General features: G+C 38.8%; 1 protein-coding gene across 4 annotated transcripts in view; it reads left to right on the top strand.

Annotated features, from left to right (window-relative positions):
* FBXL4 (F-box and leucine rich repeat protein 4) overlaps positions 1-20,701 on the top strand; it is a 323,445-nt gene that overhangs the window by 140,994 nt on the left and 161,750 nt on the right. For all 4 annotated transcript variants that reach the window (XM_053710564.1, XM_053710565.1, XM_053710562.1 and 1 more), the window contains exon 4: positions 10,352-10,596. In XM_053710564.1, coding sequence (XP_053566539.1) covers positions 10,352-10,596 — 245 coding nt within the window. The remainder of the gene's footprint in view (positions 1-10,351; positions 10,597-20,701) is intronic.

The following is a 20,701-nucleotide window of genomic DNA, read 5'->3' as shown; positions in this document are numbered from 1 at the left end:
GCCTTCTTCCTGCGGACTTTGCCACGCAGTTACAAACGGTAGTGTCTGCGGCCCTCAGTGCATTACCTCGCTCTTACAAACGCAAGAGAAATGTTAAACATAGCTCTCCTGACCAGGAGTCATCTAAATATTTATCAGATTTAGCTATTATGTCCCATTGTCTAATCCTCCTGCTGCGGAGAAACCATCCTTTAGATTTAAAATTGAGCACTTGCATTTTTTATTAAAGGAGGTTCTGTCTACGTTAGAGGTTCCAGAGGCCGTGCTGCCTGAAGAACATATGATACCTAAATTAAACAGAGTTTACAAAGACAGGGAAGTTCTTTTGACTTTTCCTGTGTAGGTTAAAATGGTGAACATTTTTAACAACGAATGAGAAAGAATTGGATCTTCCTTTTCCCCGTCGTCTACTTTAAAAAAAAAAAAAAAAAAAAAGTTGTTCTCTGACTCTCACCTGGATTTGTGGGGCTCCATTCCTAAGGTGGATGGTGCTATCTCTACACTTGATAAATGTACTACTATACCTCAAGAGGATAGTTCTTTGTTCAGAGAGCCAATTGATAAGAAAATGGAAACCTTTCTGAGAAAGATGTTTCAACATACAGGATTTTTATTTCAACCGGAGGCTGCAGTTGCCGCGGTTACCAGAGCAGCTACCTACTGGTGCGACTTTGTCAGAACTCAGAATTTAAGAGCTGACTACAACAGTGCAACGCTTGGCAGGGCCCTCTACCCTATAATTGTTTTGTTGTACGCCCCCTTCGTTTATAGCTCTGCGGAATCTGTTGGCGCTCTACAAATAACCGATAATAATAATAACTCATTGAGGTGATGTCTCCCCTCGAGGATATTTATGGCAAAAGAATTAGAAATTCTCAGAGCTTTCATTCTATCTGTGATGCGAACATGCAAATTATTCACCTAAAGGTAAAAGCCTCTGGCTTTGCAGTCCTAGCCTGCCGGGAGCTCTAGTTAAAGTCTTGGTCTGCGGATATGACTTCAATGTCCAGTCTCCTTTCTCTTCCCTTCAAGGGAAAGATTTTATTTGGTCCAGGCCTGGACTCCATTATTTATATCGTTACCGGAGGCAAGGGTGCCTTCCTACCGCAAGATAAGAAGAACAAGTCTAAGGGACAACAATCTTAAAATTTTTGTTCCTTTTGATGTGACAAATCCCAACGACAACAATCTTCCTCCAAGCCTGAGCAACCCAAGAGTACTTGGAAGCCGGATAAGTCCTGGAATAAGTCCAAGCAGAATAAGAAGCCCGCCGAAAACAAATCTGCATGAAGGGGCCGCCCCCGATCCGGGATCGGATCATGTAGGGGGCATACTGTCTCCTTTTTTCAGATGCTTGGTTCAGGGACGTACAGGATCCGTGATCCTGGAGGTCGTCCTCAGGGATACAAGATAGGCTTCAAATCTCATCTGCCCAGGGGCAGATTCCTACTCTCGAACCTGTCTACAAACCAGAAAAGAGTAATGCCTTTCTAGGGTGCATTCGGGACCTATCCTCCTTGGGAGTTGTTGTCCGGGTGCCTATCGAATAAGTAGGTTTGGGGTTTTATTCAAACCTTTTCATGGTCCCAAAGAAGGTGGGAACTTTCCGCCCAATTCTGGACCTAAAGTGCTTAAACAAATTTCTCAGTGTCCCTTCCTTCAAGATGGAGACGATAAGGTCCATCCTTCCTTTTGTTCAGGAAGGCCAGTTTATGACCACTATAGATCTGGAGGACGCTTACCTTCATGTTCCAATCCACAGGGAACACTTTCAGTTCCTGAGGTTTGCTTTCCTGCACCAGCACTTCCAGTTCATTGCCCTTCCGTTTGGCCTAGCTACTGCTCCCAAGAATCCTTTCGAAGGTTCTTGGGCCTCTTCTAGCCGTTGCCAGAATATTACAGTAGCCCCATACTTGGACGATATTCTGGTGCAAGCACCATCTTGTCGTCTTACGGAAGAATACTCAGAGTCCCTTCTCAGTCTTCTTCGACCACATGGATTGAAGATAAACTTGGAAAAGAGTTTTCTTATCCCAAGTACCAGGGTGGAATTCCTGGGTGCTATAATAGACTCCATATCCATGAGGATATTTCTAACAGACCAGAGATGTTGCAAGCTAACTTCGGCATGTCTTGCCCTCCGGATCTCCTTGAGTCCCTCTGTGGCTCAGTGTATGTAGGTGATTGGTCTCATGGTGTCCTGCATGGACATAATTCATTTTGCCAGTTTCCATCTCAGACCTTTACAACTGTGACTGAGCTTCCAGACTTGCAGTCGTTTGTTAAGTCTCTGATTAGGATCAACCTGTGTTTAGATCTGGGGCTCCTCATTGGAGCCTAAATCTTGTTCTTCGTGTTTTGCAACAGGCTCCGTTTGAGCCTCTGCATTCCGTTGACAATAAATTATCTTGGAAGGTTCTCTTTTTAATGGCTATTTCCTCGGCACACAGAGTTTCTGAGACCTCTGCTTTCCGATATGAGTTCCCTTATCTGATTTTTCATGCAGATAAGGCAGTTTTATGTACTAAATTAGGTTTTCTTCCTGTGTCAGATCGCAACATCAATTAAAAGGTTGTGGTTCCATCCTTGTGTCCTAATCCTTCTTCATCGAAGGAGTGTTTACTTCACCATTTGGATGTGGTTCGCGTCTTGAAGTTCTTTTTACAGGCTACTAAGGAGTTTAGACAATCTTCCTCTTTGTTGTCTATTCCGGGAAGTGTAAGGGGCAGAAGGCTTTAAGGAGTGTCATCCGCTTAGCTAACGAGACTGCGGGACATCATCCTCCTGAGAGGATAACAGCTCATTCCACTAGAGCAGTGGCCTCCTCTTGGGCCTTTAAGAACGAGGCCTCTATGGATCAGATTTGTAAGGCGGCTACCTGGTTCTCCTTACATACCTTTTCTAATTTTTACTAGTTTGATGTTTTTGCTTCGGCTGCAGCAGTTTTCGGGAGAAAAGTTTTGAAGGCTGTGGTGCCCTCAGAATAGGGTCCGCTTCTTCCTTTTTGTTCCCTCCCATTATTCATTCAGTGTCATCTGGAGCTTGGGTATACTTTTCCCAACAGTAAGGAATGAAGCTGTGGACTCTCCCTATCTTAGAAAGTAAAGCATATTTTATGCTTACCAGATAAATTCCTTTCCTTCCACAGTCCCCTCGCGTTTTTTCTTGTCTAAAGGCGGCCCCCTATTATTTAACTTATTCTTCTGGCACCATTTATACCCTGCTATTTCTCCTACTTTTCCTTGTTCCCTCGGCAGAATGAATGGGGTAATGAGGAAGTGGGAGCGATATTTAAGCCTTTGGCTGGGGTGTATTTGCCTCCTCCTGGTGGCCAGGTGTTGCATTTGCCAACAGTAAGGAATGAAGCCGTGGACTCTCCCTATCCGGAAGGAAAGGAATTTATCTGGTAAGCATAAATTATGTTTAATCTCTACCTTTAATATTTTAAATTATTTTATATGTGTCGTATAGACAGTTTGGACATGAGAAAGCTGGGTTCTTGACAATAGTAATATTGATGGCAAAAAAAATGTATAATGAGAGCATGGCTGTCATCTCATATCCCAAATATTCGAGAAACCCACTCAGCTCTTTTAGAAAAACGGAATATTGAAATATTTGATGTACTCTATAATAGAGCAACAAGAATTAAAGATTTTTTTTAAAAATGGAGGGAATTTATCAAGACATTAAACCCCTCCATACAGCAACAGGTCTTTGCCCTGACAAGTGACAGATGTAGAACAGATTCTTAGATGATAGGGTGACCCGGGAGGCTATAATATCTGTATAAAATGATATGAGTTGTGGGTAATATAAAAGTTTGTTGTAGATCATGGATATGAGTTGTGGGCAATATAAAAGTTTGTTGTAGATCATGTGTGGTAGGGGGACCCTTTTGGGTTAAATATTTGATCCTTATTAAGGACTCTATTAAATGTGTTTCACTGGATTCGGAGAATACTGTATATCCCAGGAATAATGATCGACAACCCTGTGTAATGCATTGTCTTGTAAACGTTGATTGTAAATATTCCACATAATTAAGAGTACAGTTAAAATATTTTTGTTTGAGGGGCGGAGCCAGGACAAGATGGCGCTTAGACATATTTTACAGAAGCTCCGGCATGACTCTGATTAAGCTACCGTTTATAAGTGGTTTATATTCTCTTATCTTGGTACAGCTATGGAGGAAATGAATGAGTGTTGGTGACTCTGCTAAAAGCTCTGGTATATGAAGGGAAATATAACTCTGAAGCTCAATTTAGATCGCTAAGGACTCTGACAGTAATTCTTGCCCTTCTACCACTATCAATATGGCGGACCTACACAAGGTATTATAAGCTCTACTGGAATCCCTGGGGCGCCGCATGGATCATAACTTCTCTGAACTATCTAACCTGTGTAAGGACATAACGTCCGCTACAACCCCACTTGTTACTCAGGAGCTGGTTCAGCAGGCGGTATTAACAACTACTACGACTTTCTGGAAAGCAGCGAGACCGGAGTCGACGCTCTCTACCCCAGCTACAAAATTTTTTAGCACAACAAGGAGCGAGTCAAAACGGGGAGCCGCTCAGTATATGCACGGTTTGCCGGACCATTGCGGAGTGGGGTTGCCTATTGCTGCCATCGGGGAGAATGTGATAGACGTTTCCTGGAGGCCTGGAGGATTAACAGCCTCATCGTGCAAAGGGATGAACCAGCCATACTCATTTCATGGGACCGGTAACGGGCTAGAACTTGCTTACCCAGAACAACCCGAGTGGCCCAGCCGCACCGCACAGTTTCTAAGTTATCGTCTGTTTACCAGGTGTTCCTATGTCCCCTACTATGTGCACGAAGATCGTTGTTATATATATCTCACCCACAGATGGTTGCTCAGCGCTTGGAACTGGATCTACTTCAGCGGGGACTCCCCTTGTGATGCATTTCATCAGAGCACTCTCTGCGCTGGATACTGCGGTGGCTATGGGATACAGGACAGTCAATATATACTAGATGTGGCGTCCGGATTGGGGTTAACTGATTTGCCTGAGTTACATGTCATCCTGGTCTCTACCTGACAAATAACTCATTTATTTGCGGACCGGATGCCTGGAGGGACATTACTGATCTTTGAAATAACTGTTGGAGAGGGAATAAACCTTCTCGTTTTATCTATGTTTAAGCTCTTCAGCGGCTGATTGATTTAATGTGCGGTTCCCAGAAGTCTCTCCACATGAGACGATCTTTATTACTGTTATAAAGACACACCACACCCTAGTTTGATAATAGCTATCACTATCTAATTCCTAGCTTATTATATTATATTGTATCTTCGCCACCACTTACGGGGGTTCAATCTGGGATACACATCCAGATAATGCTACTAAGCTATTTCTGTACCTCATTATTTAGAAAACCCTCATAGTAGCTCTTGTCTCACTTGGTCATGTTTGAGCTCTAATGACTTTAAAGTTTGCTCTTTTTTTTAAATGCTTAGCCTCTTCTTATGTGTTCATTGTATAGAAGCTTATATATAAAGTTGTAACAAGTATAATATAATAATAGCTTGTGTTTATATAGCTTAATACTACACACACTGTCACTGTAGGATTTTCTATAATATATTCAGTTAGTTTATTCACAGAAGTTAGATCAGCTATATAGACTGTTTCTTAATACTAATTGCTTCTGTCACTCAGGTATATATTTATATGTATATAGAAATTTTTGCTGGACTTAAGCCAACTCATTTATTTTAATCTAGCTACCACTTAGGTGTCCTAGGATTACTTTATGTGCAATGTTTTTAGCTAACAACTGTTAATGAGCATCCTGAAGGTTTATAATGCATGAACATGTTCTGACCATATTATTGACACTATGTATGTCACTTTTCACCAAACTCGGCCACAAAACTGTCTTGCAACTAAGGTGGTAAAGTATAGAAAGGGTCATGGTTAACCATGTATACTGTTGTTTGTTGTGAAGTGAGCCGTTAATAATTACAGTTCTTCCTACAAACTAACTATATGAGCTGGTTAGTAGATATGCTTTGAAATAGGGCACTGGCTTGTCATATTGTTCTTATAGTTCACTGTGAACGAATATAGTGGACTAATTACTAGATCTATTCTTATGAGGCCTCGGCTCTTGCCCGCTGAACTTCCCCTTCCCGCTAACTTGGTCCAAAAGTGGCCAAACCAAAACTAACCCCCACTTGTCCCAAATGTTTTCTTTCTCTTAGATTATTTAACTGCATGAACGACAACGTGGTGACCAAAGAGGTTTCATTATTTATTACTGTTATACTGGTTATGCAACTTTCTTATTGTCACTGGATGAAAATTTTCTGTAATGATTCTCACAACCTCAATAAAAATATATTAAACAATTTTTTTTATTTTTTTTATTTCTTTTGATATTGTCATGTATGAATATTTGAATATACTGTTCAATATTTAATAATAAAATGTATATAATAAAAAAATGTAAATAAACTAAAAACAATATGTAAGTGCAGAACACTGTTATATTCTACACAACCATTAGCTGCATACTCTAGTACTTATTTATAACTATCCCTAATTGGGACAGCAGAGAAGGTAACCTAAGTTACAACATGGCACCTCCAATTGTTTTACATTAAAACTTTTACTTATTTTGTCAATATTTAAACAGCTAATGAAACTTTAAAAAATATATCTACGTGTTATTCTCAGACTAATCTTTTCTTTGAATGCATCATATCTAGCATTTATTTTGTGTTTAGTGTCCCATTAAGGTTATGTGCACCTATTGAAATCTCTAGTTTGTGCCTTTATATATTTTAATTCTCTTAGATCATTGAATCTACAGCTAAAAACCCATGGATGCAAAAATATTCTAAATGTGTAGTTTTATGTTTCCATTAAAAATATATACTGTACTAGCTGTTGCCCGCGACTTTGCTCGCATGGATTTTGTGATTTGTAAAAAATAGCGAAAACCCTGACCACTCGCAACGGCATGTGTCCTCACATGTGTGCCGTTTAGGTTGCACACTCGCTGACATGAACTTCTTGAGTTTTCGTTAATTCTCTGTGTTTCTCGTAATCTAAATACCAATTTTCATGTCTGTAACATCTTTGGTTTTTGAGATATAGGTATCCTCATAAATCAGACCCCCTCTTTTGACCCACCTAAAGTGGATTTTGGGGAAATGGTTAAACACATGTTTCTTTATTTTTAAAGGAGAATGTAAATACCAATTTTCACATCAGTAACATCTTTGGTTTTTGAGGTATAGGTAGCCTCATTAATCAGACCCCCTCTTTTGACCCACCTAAAGTGGATTTTGGGTAAATGGTTAAACACATGTTTCTTTATTTTTAAAGGAGAATGTAAATAACAATTTTCACATCAGTAACATCTTTGGTTTTTGAGATATAGGTAGCCTCATAAATCACCTTAAGTGGATGTTTGGGAAATGGTAAAACATGTGTTTCTTTATTTTTAAAGGAGAATCTAAATACCAATTTTCACGTCTGTAATATCTTTGTTTTTTGAGATATAGGTATCCTCATAAATCAGCCCCCCCACTCTTTTGACCCCCTTAAGTGGATTTAGGGGAAATGGTAAAACACGTGTTTATTTTTCAAGGAGAATCTAAATACCAATTTTCACGTCTGTAAAATTGTCGGTTTTTGAGATATAGGTATCCTCATAAATCAGCCCCCCTCTTTTGACCCCCTTAAGTGGATTTTGGGGAAATGGTAAAACACGTGTTTCTTTATTTTTCAAGGAGAATCTAAGTACCAATTTTCACGTCTGTAACATGGTCGGTTTTTGAGATATAGGTATTCTCATAAAAAGTTCACCCACCCTTTTCACCCCCTTAGGGACGTATTTTTCCAAAAATCCTTCTTTATTGGGTGCCTATGTCATAAAAACAACGTACTTTCCAAATTTCACGTTCCTAGGTTAAACGGTTTGAGCTGGGCGTTGATCAGTCAGTCAGCACTTCTTCTTATATATATATATATATATATATATATATATATATATATATATTAGTTAGGGAATTAATTGTACTTACACAGATAGAAAAAAATGCAAAATTTTGTTTAACACCCATAGTTTATAACAAGCTATCAATGAAGAAAATCTCCTGGCAGCAGCAGAATTTGATAGGACATGGTTGGTTGACCGAGCAAGTGCAGGACCAGCTCAAACCTCAAGGACACAGCTTCAAGTCTTGAACTGTTAATTAGGTTAATAATATTATTAGCTGCCTTTAATCAACTAAACCTATTGCTATACGCTAAAGCTCTGAGTTTTGTTGAGGATATATGTGCTATATAGTCACTAATATAGCCATTTAATTAAAGGGACAATAAACACGAAATTTGATAAACATAGCATTGATGTTATTCCCTGCCTTCCTCTAGTCATGGGTGCTGCCATGTTGAAATCTGTCTTTCATACAGGTGGTGAGAGGTTACGATCCATTTCTCCTGGGAATTACTCTTCTCTACCACTAGGAGGAGGCAAAGATTCCCAAACCTCAAGAACTCTATGAAACCCCTTCCATCTTACCAGTACCTCAGTTTTGTCCTTGCTTCCACTGGTAGTGGTCAAAGAATGAAGATGTACATTTGATTCTTCAGAGAGAGGGGTTCTCAGATCGTTGAAGCCCATTTGCCCTCAGAGTACATGTTGCTTGTTAGAGAAGTATTGGGAAAAACATACATATTTCACCAGTGGGTATTTAGTCACAAGCCTTACCATGGGGTCCAAGGGACTTTTCCTTTGCCTGCGCCTGTTGGTTTGTCGATATACTCCTATTCCAGTTCCTCTGCTGTTATTTTTCAGCACTGGTTTTGGCTTACTACTAATTTCATCCAGTAGCAGAGTGCCTTTGGGTAAGTACTATATTTTTATTTGGCACTCTAAAAGCCATTTAGGTTATCAATATATATTGTTATATATGTACATAGCCTTGGAACAGTTTAAATGTATATTGTTATTTAATATTTTCCCCTTTAAAAGAATGTTTTTTCACTACGTAATTTTTTTCCCACATTCATACTTTTATTGACGCTTTGGCATTTTCACACTCATTTTGACACACGCTAGTTTTTTGCACGCATACTTTTGACGCACCTTGACGCATGCCGGCCTTCGAGTTTACGTGCGTTGTTGTGATAGTGTGCGTACTTCTTGCCACCCATATATATATATATATATATATATATATATAATGAAAGTTTGACGTGCACCACAGTTTACAAGTATGCTGTCTGGATAGAAGATGAGTTTTTATGAGTAAGGGATAAGCGTTTCCCTTTCTTCAAGAGCTCTTTTAATGGGTATATTTTTATTTAACTTTATTTTCTGCATTTAACTTTATTATTCGTTTTTCTGCAGTTTAAGAGCCTTGTAATTCTGTCCTTAAATTGTCCTTTAAAGCTGGGTCATTTGAAAAATTTCCTACCAGTGTTAAAGGGATAGGAAACTCCAAAATTGTCTTTCATGATTTGGATAGAGCATACAATTTTAAACAACTTTCCAATTAACTTCTATTATCAAATTTGCTTAATTATCGTGTTATCCTTTGCTGAATGAACATCATTGCACTACTGGTATCTAGCTGAACACATCTAGTTAGCCAATCACAAGAGACAAATGTATGCAGGCACCAATCAGCAGCTAGATCCCACTAGTGTAGGATACAGTATGTGCATATTCTTTTTCAACAAGGGATATCAAGCGAACATTTGAAAATGGAAGTAAATTTAAAAGTGTCTTAAAATGACATGCTCTATCTGAATCATGCAAGTTTAATTTTTGCTTTCCTATACCTTTTAACTTGGTGTTAAGAGTATTGCAGGCTCCTCCTTTTGAACCTATGCATACGATGGATATTAAAGTGATGGTAAAGTCAGCGTATCCTAACCAACATCACCCCTTCTCTTGGACAGACGTAGTGATATATTTGTTACAATGACATTGTTTTTAAATTAATCCTCTCTTTAAATGCTAGCTAGTAACAAAGAGGTGTCCCTTTTATTATATCTGAACAAAGAAAAAGTGTGCGTAAAGATGGAGTAGAAAAGTAAAGGAAGCCACCTCTAAATGGATGTATACATTTATAAAAAACAGTCAACTCATTCATACATGAAAAGGCAAAAGACTTTAGAGAGAAGGAAGTAACTGTTTGCTTGGAGTGTGGGTATAGAGTTTGTGTTTTCATTTGGTGAGGGGCCACTATGACTATATATTATGTAAAATGCATTCATAGAATATTAAGTAATCCATCATTTTATAGTTAGCACTCTATTGTCAATCATAACAAGCTTTATTTCTTTCTCTCTTTATAATACAGCTGATTCAATTAATTATAAGCCACCTACCCCTTCCAGACCTATGTCGGCTAGCACAGACTTGCAAGCTCCTTTATCAGCATTGCTGTGATCCTCTTCAATACATTCATCTAAGTTTACAACCTTACTGGGCCAATCTGAATGACACCACTTTGGAGTATCTGCTGCCACGATGCACCCTTGTTCAGTGGTTGAATTTATCGTGGACTGGAAACAGGGGTTTTATCTCTACCTCAGGATTCAGAAGGTAATGTTCGCAGAGAAGATAAATGGTACATAACAATGCTGGCATTACACTATGAATGTATTAAGTGAGTTTTGATTCATATTATTTGACTAAGAAGAAACAAAGAAATTAGGTACAAATATGTTAAAGGGAAATGAAAGTCAAAAAGAGGCTTTTTAGTTTACTTCTATTATCAAATTTAATTTGTGTTCTTGATATCCTTTGTTAAAAAAGCATATATAGGTAGGCTCAAGAGCAATGATACACTATTGGGAGCCAGCTGGCGATTGGTGGCTAAAAACATATGACCCTTGTCATTGGCTCACCATATATGTTCAGCCAGGTCCCAGTAGTGCATTGGTGTACATGGTTTGCTTTTTTAAAAAGGAACAATCCTGGGAAAAAACAGTTGTGTAAACCTCTTTGTATGCAGGCTGTAAGCTGTAACTATTTAATTCTCATGAACTCTTGACAGAGACTTGATTTAAATCAAATGTAAGTCCTTGAAATCTCCTCTTGAGGATTCTGCTAATTTTACTGTAATGTAAAAGTAGAAAGATAACATTCTCTGAATTCTGGGCATTATAGCTGCCAAATATTATATAAATGAAAATAAATAAATGCGAATAACGATGTGGCACATTGTTCTTAAAGGGACAGTCAAGTCCATAATAAACTTTCCTGATTCAAATAGGGCATGTAAATTAAAACAACTTTCCAATTTACTTTTATCATCAAATTAGCTTTGTTCTCTTGGTATTCTTAGTTGAAAGCTAAGAATAGGAAGTTCATATGCTAATTTCTTAGACCTTAAAGGCCGCCTCTTATGTGCATGCATTTTGACAGTTTTTCACCACTAGAGGGCGTTAGTTCATGTGTGTCATATAGATAACATTGAGCTCATGCACGTGAAGGAATGGGACTGCTATTGTTCTTTGGGTTTTGCTTTAAACAAATGTGCCCCACACAAAATATATAAATATAAATTTGTTCCCAAACTAACACCAAAGCCCAACAAAGTATGTTTATAAAGGGTTCTGTGTATTTTGTTTGTTTGCAAATATTTGAGCAACGCATTATTTCTATTTTACCTTTGTTATAGGCCTGCTTTTTTTACAATTTAATAGGTTTTATGTTGTGTCTTTATGTAGGAGCTTCATGCTATGATATTTTTTTAATGTAAGATTAACTTAAGACATCTTGTAGAGCCATAAGGGTATCAGTGAGTATATGGCCTCGGACTAATGTAAGTATCTCTACTGAGGAGATGGATACTCTCTACATATGCTTTTCTTCTCCAACAAAAGTGTTTGTCTTACATAGAAGGAACAGCCCAGACACCCTACTGACCATTATCAGAGAGGCTTTCTCTGACCTTGAAAGTGATCGCAACATATATTGCTACTTTGCCTTTTGGTTAGGAGGGGGGTTGTTTGCCTTTTAATATATCTCAAGAGACAGAGGGTCTTTATAAGTCTGCCACTGTTATGGTTGATATAAAGGTTAAGACATTCTCTACTAGGATGAGTTTTTTGATTGTCTTTTAACCCCTTAACACCAGCAATATACCCTGTATGTAGCCTGTTGCAAGGTACTTTCAGAGTTGTAACAGCAGCGGTCTTGTCAACAATGGTGGGTTTGCACTATTTCTGCAAGCTTCATTGCCTGGGGCACTTAGGAATAGTGCGGTCTTACTGTTGTTGGCGACACCCATGCTATTTCACAGCTAGAATCGCAACAGACCGACGTTTTTTTTTTTTTTCTTTGTATTGCTCTGTTCCAGTAGTAAATTGTGGACGATTGCACCAAGTTGGGATAGTACTGCATCTAGCTTGAATCTGCATTTAATTTAAATGTAAAGTGCTGGTGGCATAGTTTTTCTTTTTGTGTACCTCTCCTAATAAGGCCAAGCCTTTTTTTCTTCTTTTTTTTAAGGAACCTTCATAGATCTTTGATCCCTGTTTCTGTTAGTTCAATAACTTAGCAGGTTAAGAAAAACAAACAGTAATGTGTTAAAAGTATTCCTATTTAACACTAGGAATTGTAATTTTGAATTATGTTTTATTTCATAAAATAGTGAGAGTTTACAAAGTCATCACATGTGGTATTACATTCCAGTCCTTTAGGTGAAGGCACAAACACTCCTACATACCAGAGCTTTCATCCCTCCCACACTCCCAGAGTCCCTCAGCCACATTTTTGCCTCCAAGATGGGAGTGAGGTAAATTCTGAAGTGCTGATGTACACATTTGTTTATTTATTTATAAAATATTTTACCAGGAAGGATACATTGAGATTTCTCTCGTTTTCAAGTATGTCCTGGCTCCACAAAACATTGCATTGATACAATAGGTTACAATAAAATTCAAAAACAATAATAATCCACAATATATGCAAAAATTTAACATAGAACAGGTAGGAAATATGTAATCAACCATGACAGGTGCATTCTGTTTTGATATATGTAGAGAGGGATTTCTTAAAGGATATTAGGCTTGGGGAAGGTTTGAAAGTTTGTGGGAGGTCATTCCATAACTGTGGTGCTCTGTAGGAAAAGGAGGACCGAGCTGCTTTCTTTTTGTATTGAGGCAAGCTAAATAATGTGCTGATACTGTATCGGAGGTTATAGGAGGTGGGAATAGCCGGGGAGAGCATTTTGCTCAGGTAGGGTGGGAGCTTCCCAGAAAGGCTCTTAAACACAAGGCAGGAAAGATGGAGGGTGCGTCTGGATTCCAGCGTCAGCCAGTTTAGTTATTTTAGCATGTCACAATAGTGGGTCCTGTAGTTACATTGTAGCACAAAGCGGCAGAATGAGTTATACAATGTATTAAGTTTATTAAGGTGAGTTTGCGGTGCAGGTGCGTATAACTACGTCCCCATAATCCATGATAGGCATCCGCATTTGCTGTACAATCTTTTCCTTTACTGTAAGGCTGAGGCAAGATTTGTTTCTGTACAGGGCACCTAGTTTTGGATAAAGTTTAGATGCAAATTTTTCTATGTGGAGGCCAAAAGATAGATTAGGGTTTAACAACATACCCAAGTATTTGAAAGAGTGGACTGTGGTCAGTGTGCAATTGGATTTTGTTTTGATACGTAGATGTGAATTTTGTAATTTGTGTAATTTAGGTCCCGTTCCAAAGATCATTGTGACAGTTTTGTCAGTGTTTAGGAAGAGTTTGTTTTTTGAGATCCACATTTCTACCTCTGTGAACTGGTCTTGGAGGACTGCTTCAAGCTGAGGCAGATCGGAATTGTTTGCATAGATTACTGTGTCATCTGCGTACATGTGTACAGTTGAGGATTTGCAGATCATTTATAAATAATGCGAATAGTAGGGGGCCGAGAATGGAATTTTAGGGAACACCACACGTGACTGGGAGAGGCAGGGAGTCACTGTCAGAAATGGAGACATATTGTGATCGATCCAATACATATGATCGAAACCAGGTTAACGGACGATCAGCAATACCAGAGTTTTTTTAGTTTGAGCAGTAGTATGTCGTGGTCTACTGTGTCAAAGGCCTTTGCAAAATCAATGAAAATAGCTCCAATTAGGTCTCCTTGTTCCATGCCAGTTTGGATGTTGTTGCAAACTTTTAGGAGGGCAGTTGTAGTGGGGTGATTCGGGCGAAAACCTGATTGATCAGGGGTCAGATAGTTAGAATGTTGGTAATACTCGCATAATTGCTTTTGGACGCATTTTTCTAAGATTTTTGACAATACTGGGAGCAATGATATAGGGCGATAGTTAGAAACCAAGGTTAACTCCCCACATTTATGAATAGGCACTACTCTTGCAGTTTTCCAAAGTTTGGGTATGTATCCAGACATCAAGGATTCGTTAATTAGGGTTGTGACAGGTTTAGCAGTTGCCGGTGCACTGAGCTTCAACAGCATTGCTGGGATTTGATCAAGTCCAGACTGGTTTTTCATTTTAAGATTATTAAGGTGTTTCTTAATGACATTGATGGGTACAGGTCTAAAATTGAACTTCTCTATATTGAGTCTTTGCTGTTTTAGTGGGGCCTGATCCACATTTGTAGTTTCAGGATGCGTGCCATTTATTAGTTTGTCAATCAGGGTGGTGGAGCATCCGACAAAATAATTGTTAAAAGCATTTGCTACTTCTAAGGGAGTTGCAGGGTTTGGTTATCCACATTGACAGTGGAGAGTTGGATGTGGATTGGTGGATTTTGTAAGTTATTTATGAGTTTCCAAAACTTTCTAGGGTTAGATATGTTATTGTTCAGATTTTCACAGAAATATTGGGCCCTGGTCAATTTTGTTTGTTTAGTGCATATATTTCGCCATTGTCTATATACACAGTGATCGTTCATAGAGCCAGTATGCTTGAACTTTGACCACAATGAATCCCGAAACTGGTACATTTGAATGAGGTCAGCTGTGATCCAATTGAAGTGTGCTCCTTTTACTCTCACCTTACGCAGCGGGGCATGTAAATTCCAAACTTGTAGGAGTTCAGACTGAAAGAATTCAACTGCAGAGTCTAGATCAGGGATTAGGTTTAATCTGTGCCAGGGGAGGTTCTTGATGTCATTTAGAAATGATTGAAAATTAAATTTTTTGAAGGACCTGGTGATTTTAACCTTGGGAGAGGATTTAGTTGCCTTTATTTTGCTTCCAGAGGTTACCTGTTGCAGAGGACTGTGGGGCAGCTGAACTATGTTGGTCTGTGAATTTTCTTTAAAGACTGTGGCAAATATACTTTAAATTCAGCTGAGGGAGAGAAATATAGTAGTGTCAGATTGGCCTACAAAAAAAGTTAAGGGAGGGGGTATCTATGGACATTTGAGCTAGGGGTCATACAGGCAAAAAACACAGGGAAAGTTCACAAATTACAGAGATAAGAGAGGTATCCATTGAGGGAAATAAAACAATTAAACAAGAAACAAGCAAGATATATGGTCCATCAATATGCTCCAATATGCATTTAAAATAAAGAATAAAAATAATAGCCAATACATATTACAACACACAAATGAGTAATAACAGGGTAGCATATAATGAGATAACTATTTTCCTGAGGCTACCTGTTGCAGAGGGCTGTGGGGCAGCTGAAGTATGTTGGTCTGTGAATTTTCTTTAAAGACATTGTTGACAGGGGTCCTCTTAATGATCTGCGACCCAGTTTTCTTCTCAGAGTGCCTATGAAGGACAGAGGAGAAGACAGGAGTTAAACCCAAGCAGTGAGAATCCTCTCTCAGTCATTTGTCACACGCCTCCCAGGTAAAATGTATATTTATCTGCCAATCCCTTAATCTGCAGTGTGCGGCTCCTTGTAACTGCCTTGTACAGCTCAGGTAGGCACAGTAGATTTAGATGCTGATAGGTAAGTACATTATACCTTCTGTAGAATGCTGTTACTTGTTTAAGATTCTTAGCACCGTGGTTGCTGTGCCTAGGATGGGCTCATCTACTGCAAGCACAGTGGACAAAAGTGCTGATTGGCAAGTACTTTGCACCTTCGTAGCTCTCCATCTATTTAGTATGAACATGTACACATGATTCACATAATCCAGGGACATACATTTATACACCATACACCTTTTATAAGGAATTTTAAGCACTTTTGGGCCCTTTTAAAATTTCTGTCTAAATGGTTACTCTTTAAATTTAGTGTGGTTGGCGTTAGCGATCTCAAGAGTTACTACAGGACTGTACACAGCTTTCACTCACCTGCACTAAAATCTTGTGTTTTTCACTTGGGTTTTTGGCTTTGGCACTTACCGGTAGCACAGGCATGCTAAACGTTAACCTTTCTTTTATAAAGGTGTTATGAGTCCACGAGCCAGCTAAGATATACAGTAAGTCGCTGCTCAAAACAAGATTTAGGACACCTCCCTCATCACCAGGGAACTGTTTGTTCCCCTTTTGGCTCTTTTTGAAGCTAAATATCCTCTTGTGCAAGTGAAACACACTAAGATCTGGTTTTGCACATATCTTAGTGTGTTTCACTTGCACAAGAGGATATTCAGCTCGGAAAAGAGCCGAATACAGAAAATAGCCTCCTACTGCCGCATTCCACAGTGAACGAAACTGCCAAATGCACATCTCTAATAAATATTAACTACATACTTACCTAACAAGCACCCATACTGCTAGACTTACCATCTGTAGAAAGAAACTGCTTCTAGAATATAGACAATCCAGTGCTATACACATAACAGCAGAGGATCTGTATATGTGGAGTATAACGATGATCCAACAGGAGAAGGCTAGGGACTTGTCCCTGCAACACCTGTGACTGTGACTAACTCTCACTGGGTTTAATTGTGCTACTTCGCAATACTACATAAGCTTCCCTCTGTCCAGACAGTAGTTCTCTGAGGGGGAAATTTTCTGTAAGAGGGTTCCTCAGACCAATTTCAGGTAAAACACCTGTAACACCCTTATTCTTCACCTTCCTCCTGCAAAGGAAAAGATAAGACTGGTTTACTAGTGAACTAGTAGGGTTTTTAAGGGCTTTTAAGAGTTTTGGGAATATTTGTCTCCTACTAGTGGCCATGAGTATAATTCCCAGGAGTAATGGCTCATGAACTATCACCACTATGAAATAAATGAATTATAATATAATTAAAATGATATGTTTTATCATGCCTTCCTGTCTATCTGTTCCTGTGGTGCTGTAATCATCGCAGTGTGTTGGGAGAAGCTCTGAGGACTGGTCGATCTGGTGACATACTCTGATCATATTAGAGCTTTTCTCAAATTGGGGAACAAATGTATTTAACCATTTGTTTGCTGTGTTATTTATTATGTAGCATTTAGTGTTTTATTAGAGTTATTTTAGCACTTGTTTGACAGTTCTTACAGTTTTCCCTTTTAGGGATTATCCAGTTTTACTTTGTACTTTTTCTGTTTGTTTCTTCCCTTCAGTGCTAACAGACATTGGGCTTCTTTACTGCTTTCTTTCTTTGGTCCGTGAGCGGTTTAGATGGGAGACTTGGAATAATGAACCCCTTGCCGCTTGTGTTTGCTTTGTTAGTATTATCAGGTGTTTCCCCCCTGCTCAGCTGTGTATCTCATGTACTCAAGTCTATTTCTAACTTTAAACAGGGTTTTTTCTGCTCTGCCTTCATTTCAAGTGTTCATTGGTCTGTGGCATACCACGGCAGCACCCAAGAGTGTTGTTCTAAGAAATATATTAACTCTGCTATTAAAGGGACAGTCAAGTCCAAACAAAACTTTAATTTTTCAAATAGGGCATGTAATTTTAAACTACTTTCCAATTTACTTTTATCAACAATTTTGCTTTGTTCTCTTGGTATTCTAGTTGAAAGCAAACCTAGGAAGGCACATATGATAATTTATAAGCCCTTGAAGGCCGCCTCTATTGTATTTACTTTTCACAGCAGGGGAGAGCTAGCTCTTGTAGGCCATATAGATAGCATTGTGATCACGCCCGTGGCTAGTGGCAGACACTGCACTAATTGGCTAAAATGCAAGTCAATAGATAATAACTAAAAGTCATGTGATTAGGGGCGGTCAGAAGATGCTTAGATGCAAGTTAGTCACAGAAGTAAAAAGTGTATTAATATAACAGTGTTGGTTTTGCAAAACTGGGGAATGGGTAATAAAGGGATTATCTATCTTTTTAAACAATACAAATTCTGGTGTTGACTGTCCCTTTAATGAAGTGTTTTGCCTCACGCTGTTAAAGGGACAGTCAACACTAAAAAATAAACTAGCTTGAATGCATTACTTACAACACGATTAGTGCAAACATCCTTATTCACATCCTATAATGCAGACTGAATCGATTTTTAAAAAAAACAAAACAACTGCCGTTCTAAGCAAAAAAAAACAATCATAAACTCCTCCTATGTTGAGGTCACTCTCAGGCTGATTCCAACTGCAAATCACAGGATTGTCGGCCACAACGACTCCTGAGCGTTCACACCCAATTGCACATGCGTAAATCGTATGTTACTTCTGTATCTGCCTCTTTATACCCGGAACAGTGTAAAGGTTCCCTATTCAGCGACGGACCAGCACTGTCTGGATAAATATAGTATTCACACCAGAACATGGAGAAATTATTTTTATTGAAAAGTAGCAGACTCAGAAGTGATTTTCTGAAATAATTCCTTATAGAAAGGATAGCTTATGGAAAGGTTTTCCTGTAACAGCTGTCTGGATAAAGATAGTATTCAGGCATGACAGTATGCACCTCCTCCTACCTGCCATTGGGTTTCTACACCTCCGCTCGCCACTAAAGTAATTGCCCTCTTTAGGTTTCCTTCCTCCCAACAGGATGTTACAGCTGCTTTCCCCTGAGCTCAGGGCAGAGCCATACACCATAAACATTTTTAATAACTGTTTCACAGCGGTGCCTGAAGAGTGTCTCTCTAGTTTACGTCTGTTTTTTTCAGACTTGTGTATGTGACTACGTCACCCGGGGGCGCAGTAGGGAAACAGTGTATGGCTCTGCCCTGAGCTCAGGGGAAAGCAGCTGTAACATCCTGTTGGGAGAAAGGAAACCTAAAGAGGGCGATTACTTTAGTGGCGAGCGGAGGTGTAGAAACCCAATGGCAGGTAGGAGGAGGTGCATACTGTCATGCCTGAATACTATATTTATCCAGACAGCTGTTACAGGAAGAACTTTCCATAAGCTATCCTTTCTATAAGGAATTATTTCAGAAAATCACTTCTGAGTCTGCTACTTTTCAATAAAAATAATTGTGTGTCCATCTGCACCCAGACGAGAACCCCTCAGGACACTGAAAACGGGCGCCATTACAACGACCCTATGAGCAGGAGAGGGGTTAACTATACATACTGCCCCGGTTCACATAGTAAAGGCAAACGCCATCAGAAACAGAGAGTGAGCTTAACATCAAAGGGAAAGCTTGTATCACTTAGAAGAGTTATATATCCCCTAATAGATAGGTTCTGATTCTGATGGTGGCTACACACTGATACCGAAATAAAAAAAATAAAAAACTGCACAAAGGAAAACGAGCAGCGTGGGACTGGTGCAACACTAAAATACATCCCCGCCTCTTCCTGCTGAAAAAAAACGGACACTATGCGCATGCGTCAGTTGTTAGAACCTTTGGCGGGCACTACAGAGCTTCAAACTAGCCGTGGGGAAGAAGATGAGAGGAGGAGTTATGGAGCCATGTTTTTTTACCCAAATGGCTCAGAACGGCAGTTGTTTTTTTTTTACAAAATCGGTTCAGGATGGATTATAGGATGTGAATAAGGATGTTTGTGCTAATCGTGTTGTAAGTAATGCATTCAAGCTTGTTTATTTTTAGTGTTGACTGTCCCTTTAAGTGCAGGTGCATATAAGGATTGAAAAGTTTTCCTCCTTTGGCCTTTTTTTTATCACAGACTTCACTTTAGAACAGCCCCTCTAAATTCCCTATAGTATTTATGGGTGCTTATGATTCTGAGGTTTCTTCCTCTGAGGAAAGACTTTCTTAGGATCCTTTAATTTCAGGCTTGAGCATATTATTGAGCATGCTTTTATTACGGGAAATTTTAATTCCTTTAGAAGTAGAGGGTTTTCCTGCCAAAGTTAAGCAACCAATTAAAAGATTGATCATTTTTAATGCAGCCTTCAAAAATCCCTCTTCTTTTCCTGTGCCTGATTTAGTTTGTGCCTGATTTAGTTTCTGATCCTTTTGTTGCGTCTAAGTTTTAAAAGCAGCTATTTCCACTCTTTTCAGTCATAATACTATTCCTTTGGAGAGTTTTTCCTCTTAAAGTGATTTTAAACAGTATAATATTGTAATTTAAAATGTTTTCTAAATATCCCAGAGTTTCTATAAATTAGTGGGTGCTGCCATGTTTTAACTTTAAGTTGCCCTTTGTCTGTTTACCCTGCTGAAGGCAGTTGGGGCAGATATAAAACATGCAATAAAAAAGAATGTTGAAACAAGGCTGTATGGAACATATAATAATCTAAAAAGGATTCCACACAGCTTTGTTTGCAGAAACAGTGATGAATAGAAAATGAGTTCAAATATTGCGGCACCCATTACTTTATAGGAATTAAAGTACTTTATAGAAACTAAACCTTTAAATTTTCAATATTTAAACAACTCATAATTGTAAAAAATAAATCTATATATTCTAAGGGCTAGATTTATCAAGC

This window comes from Bombina bombina, chromosome 4 (genome assembly GCF_027579735.1).
Source record: "Bombina bombina isolate aBomBom1 chromosome 4, aBomBom1.pri, whole genome shotgun sequence".
NCBI lineage: Eukaryota > Metazoa > Chordata > Amphibia > Anura > Bombinatoridae > Bombina > Bombina bombina.
Note: the sequence above shows the minus strand (reverse complement) of the source record. Positions and strands in the feature narration are given on the sequence as shown.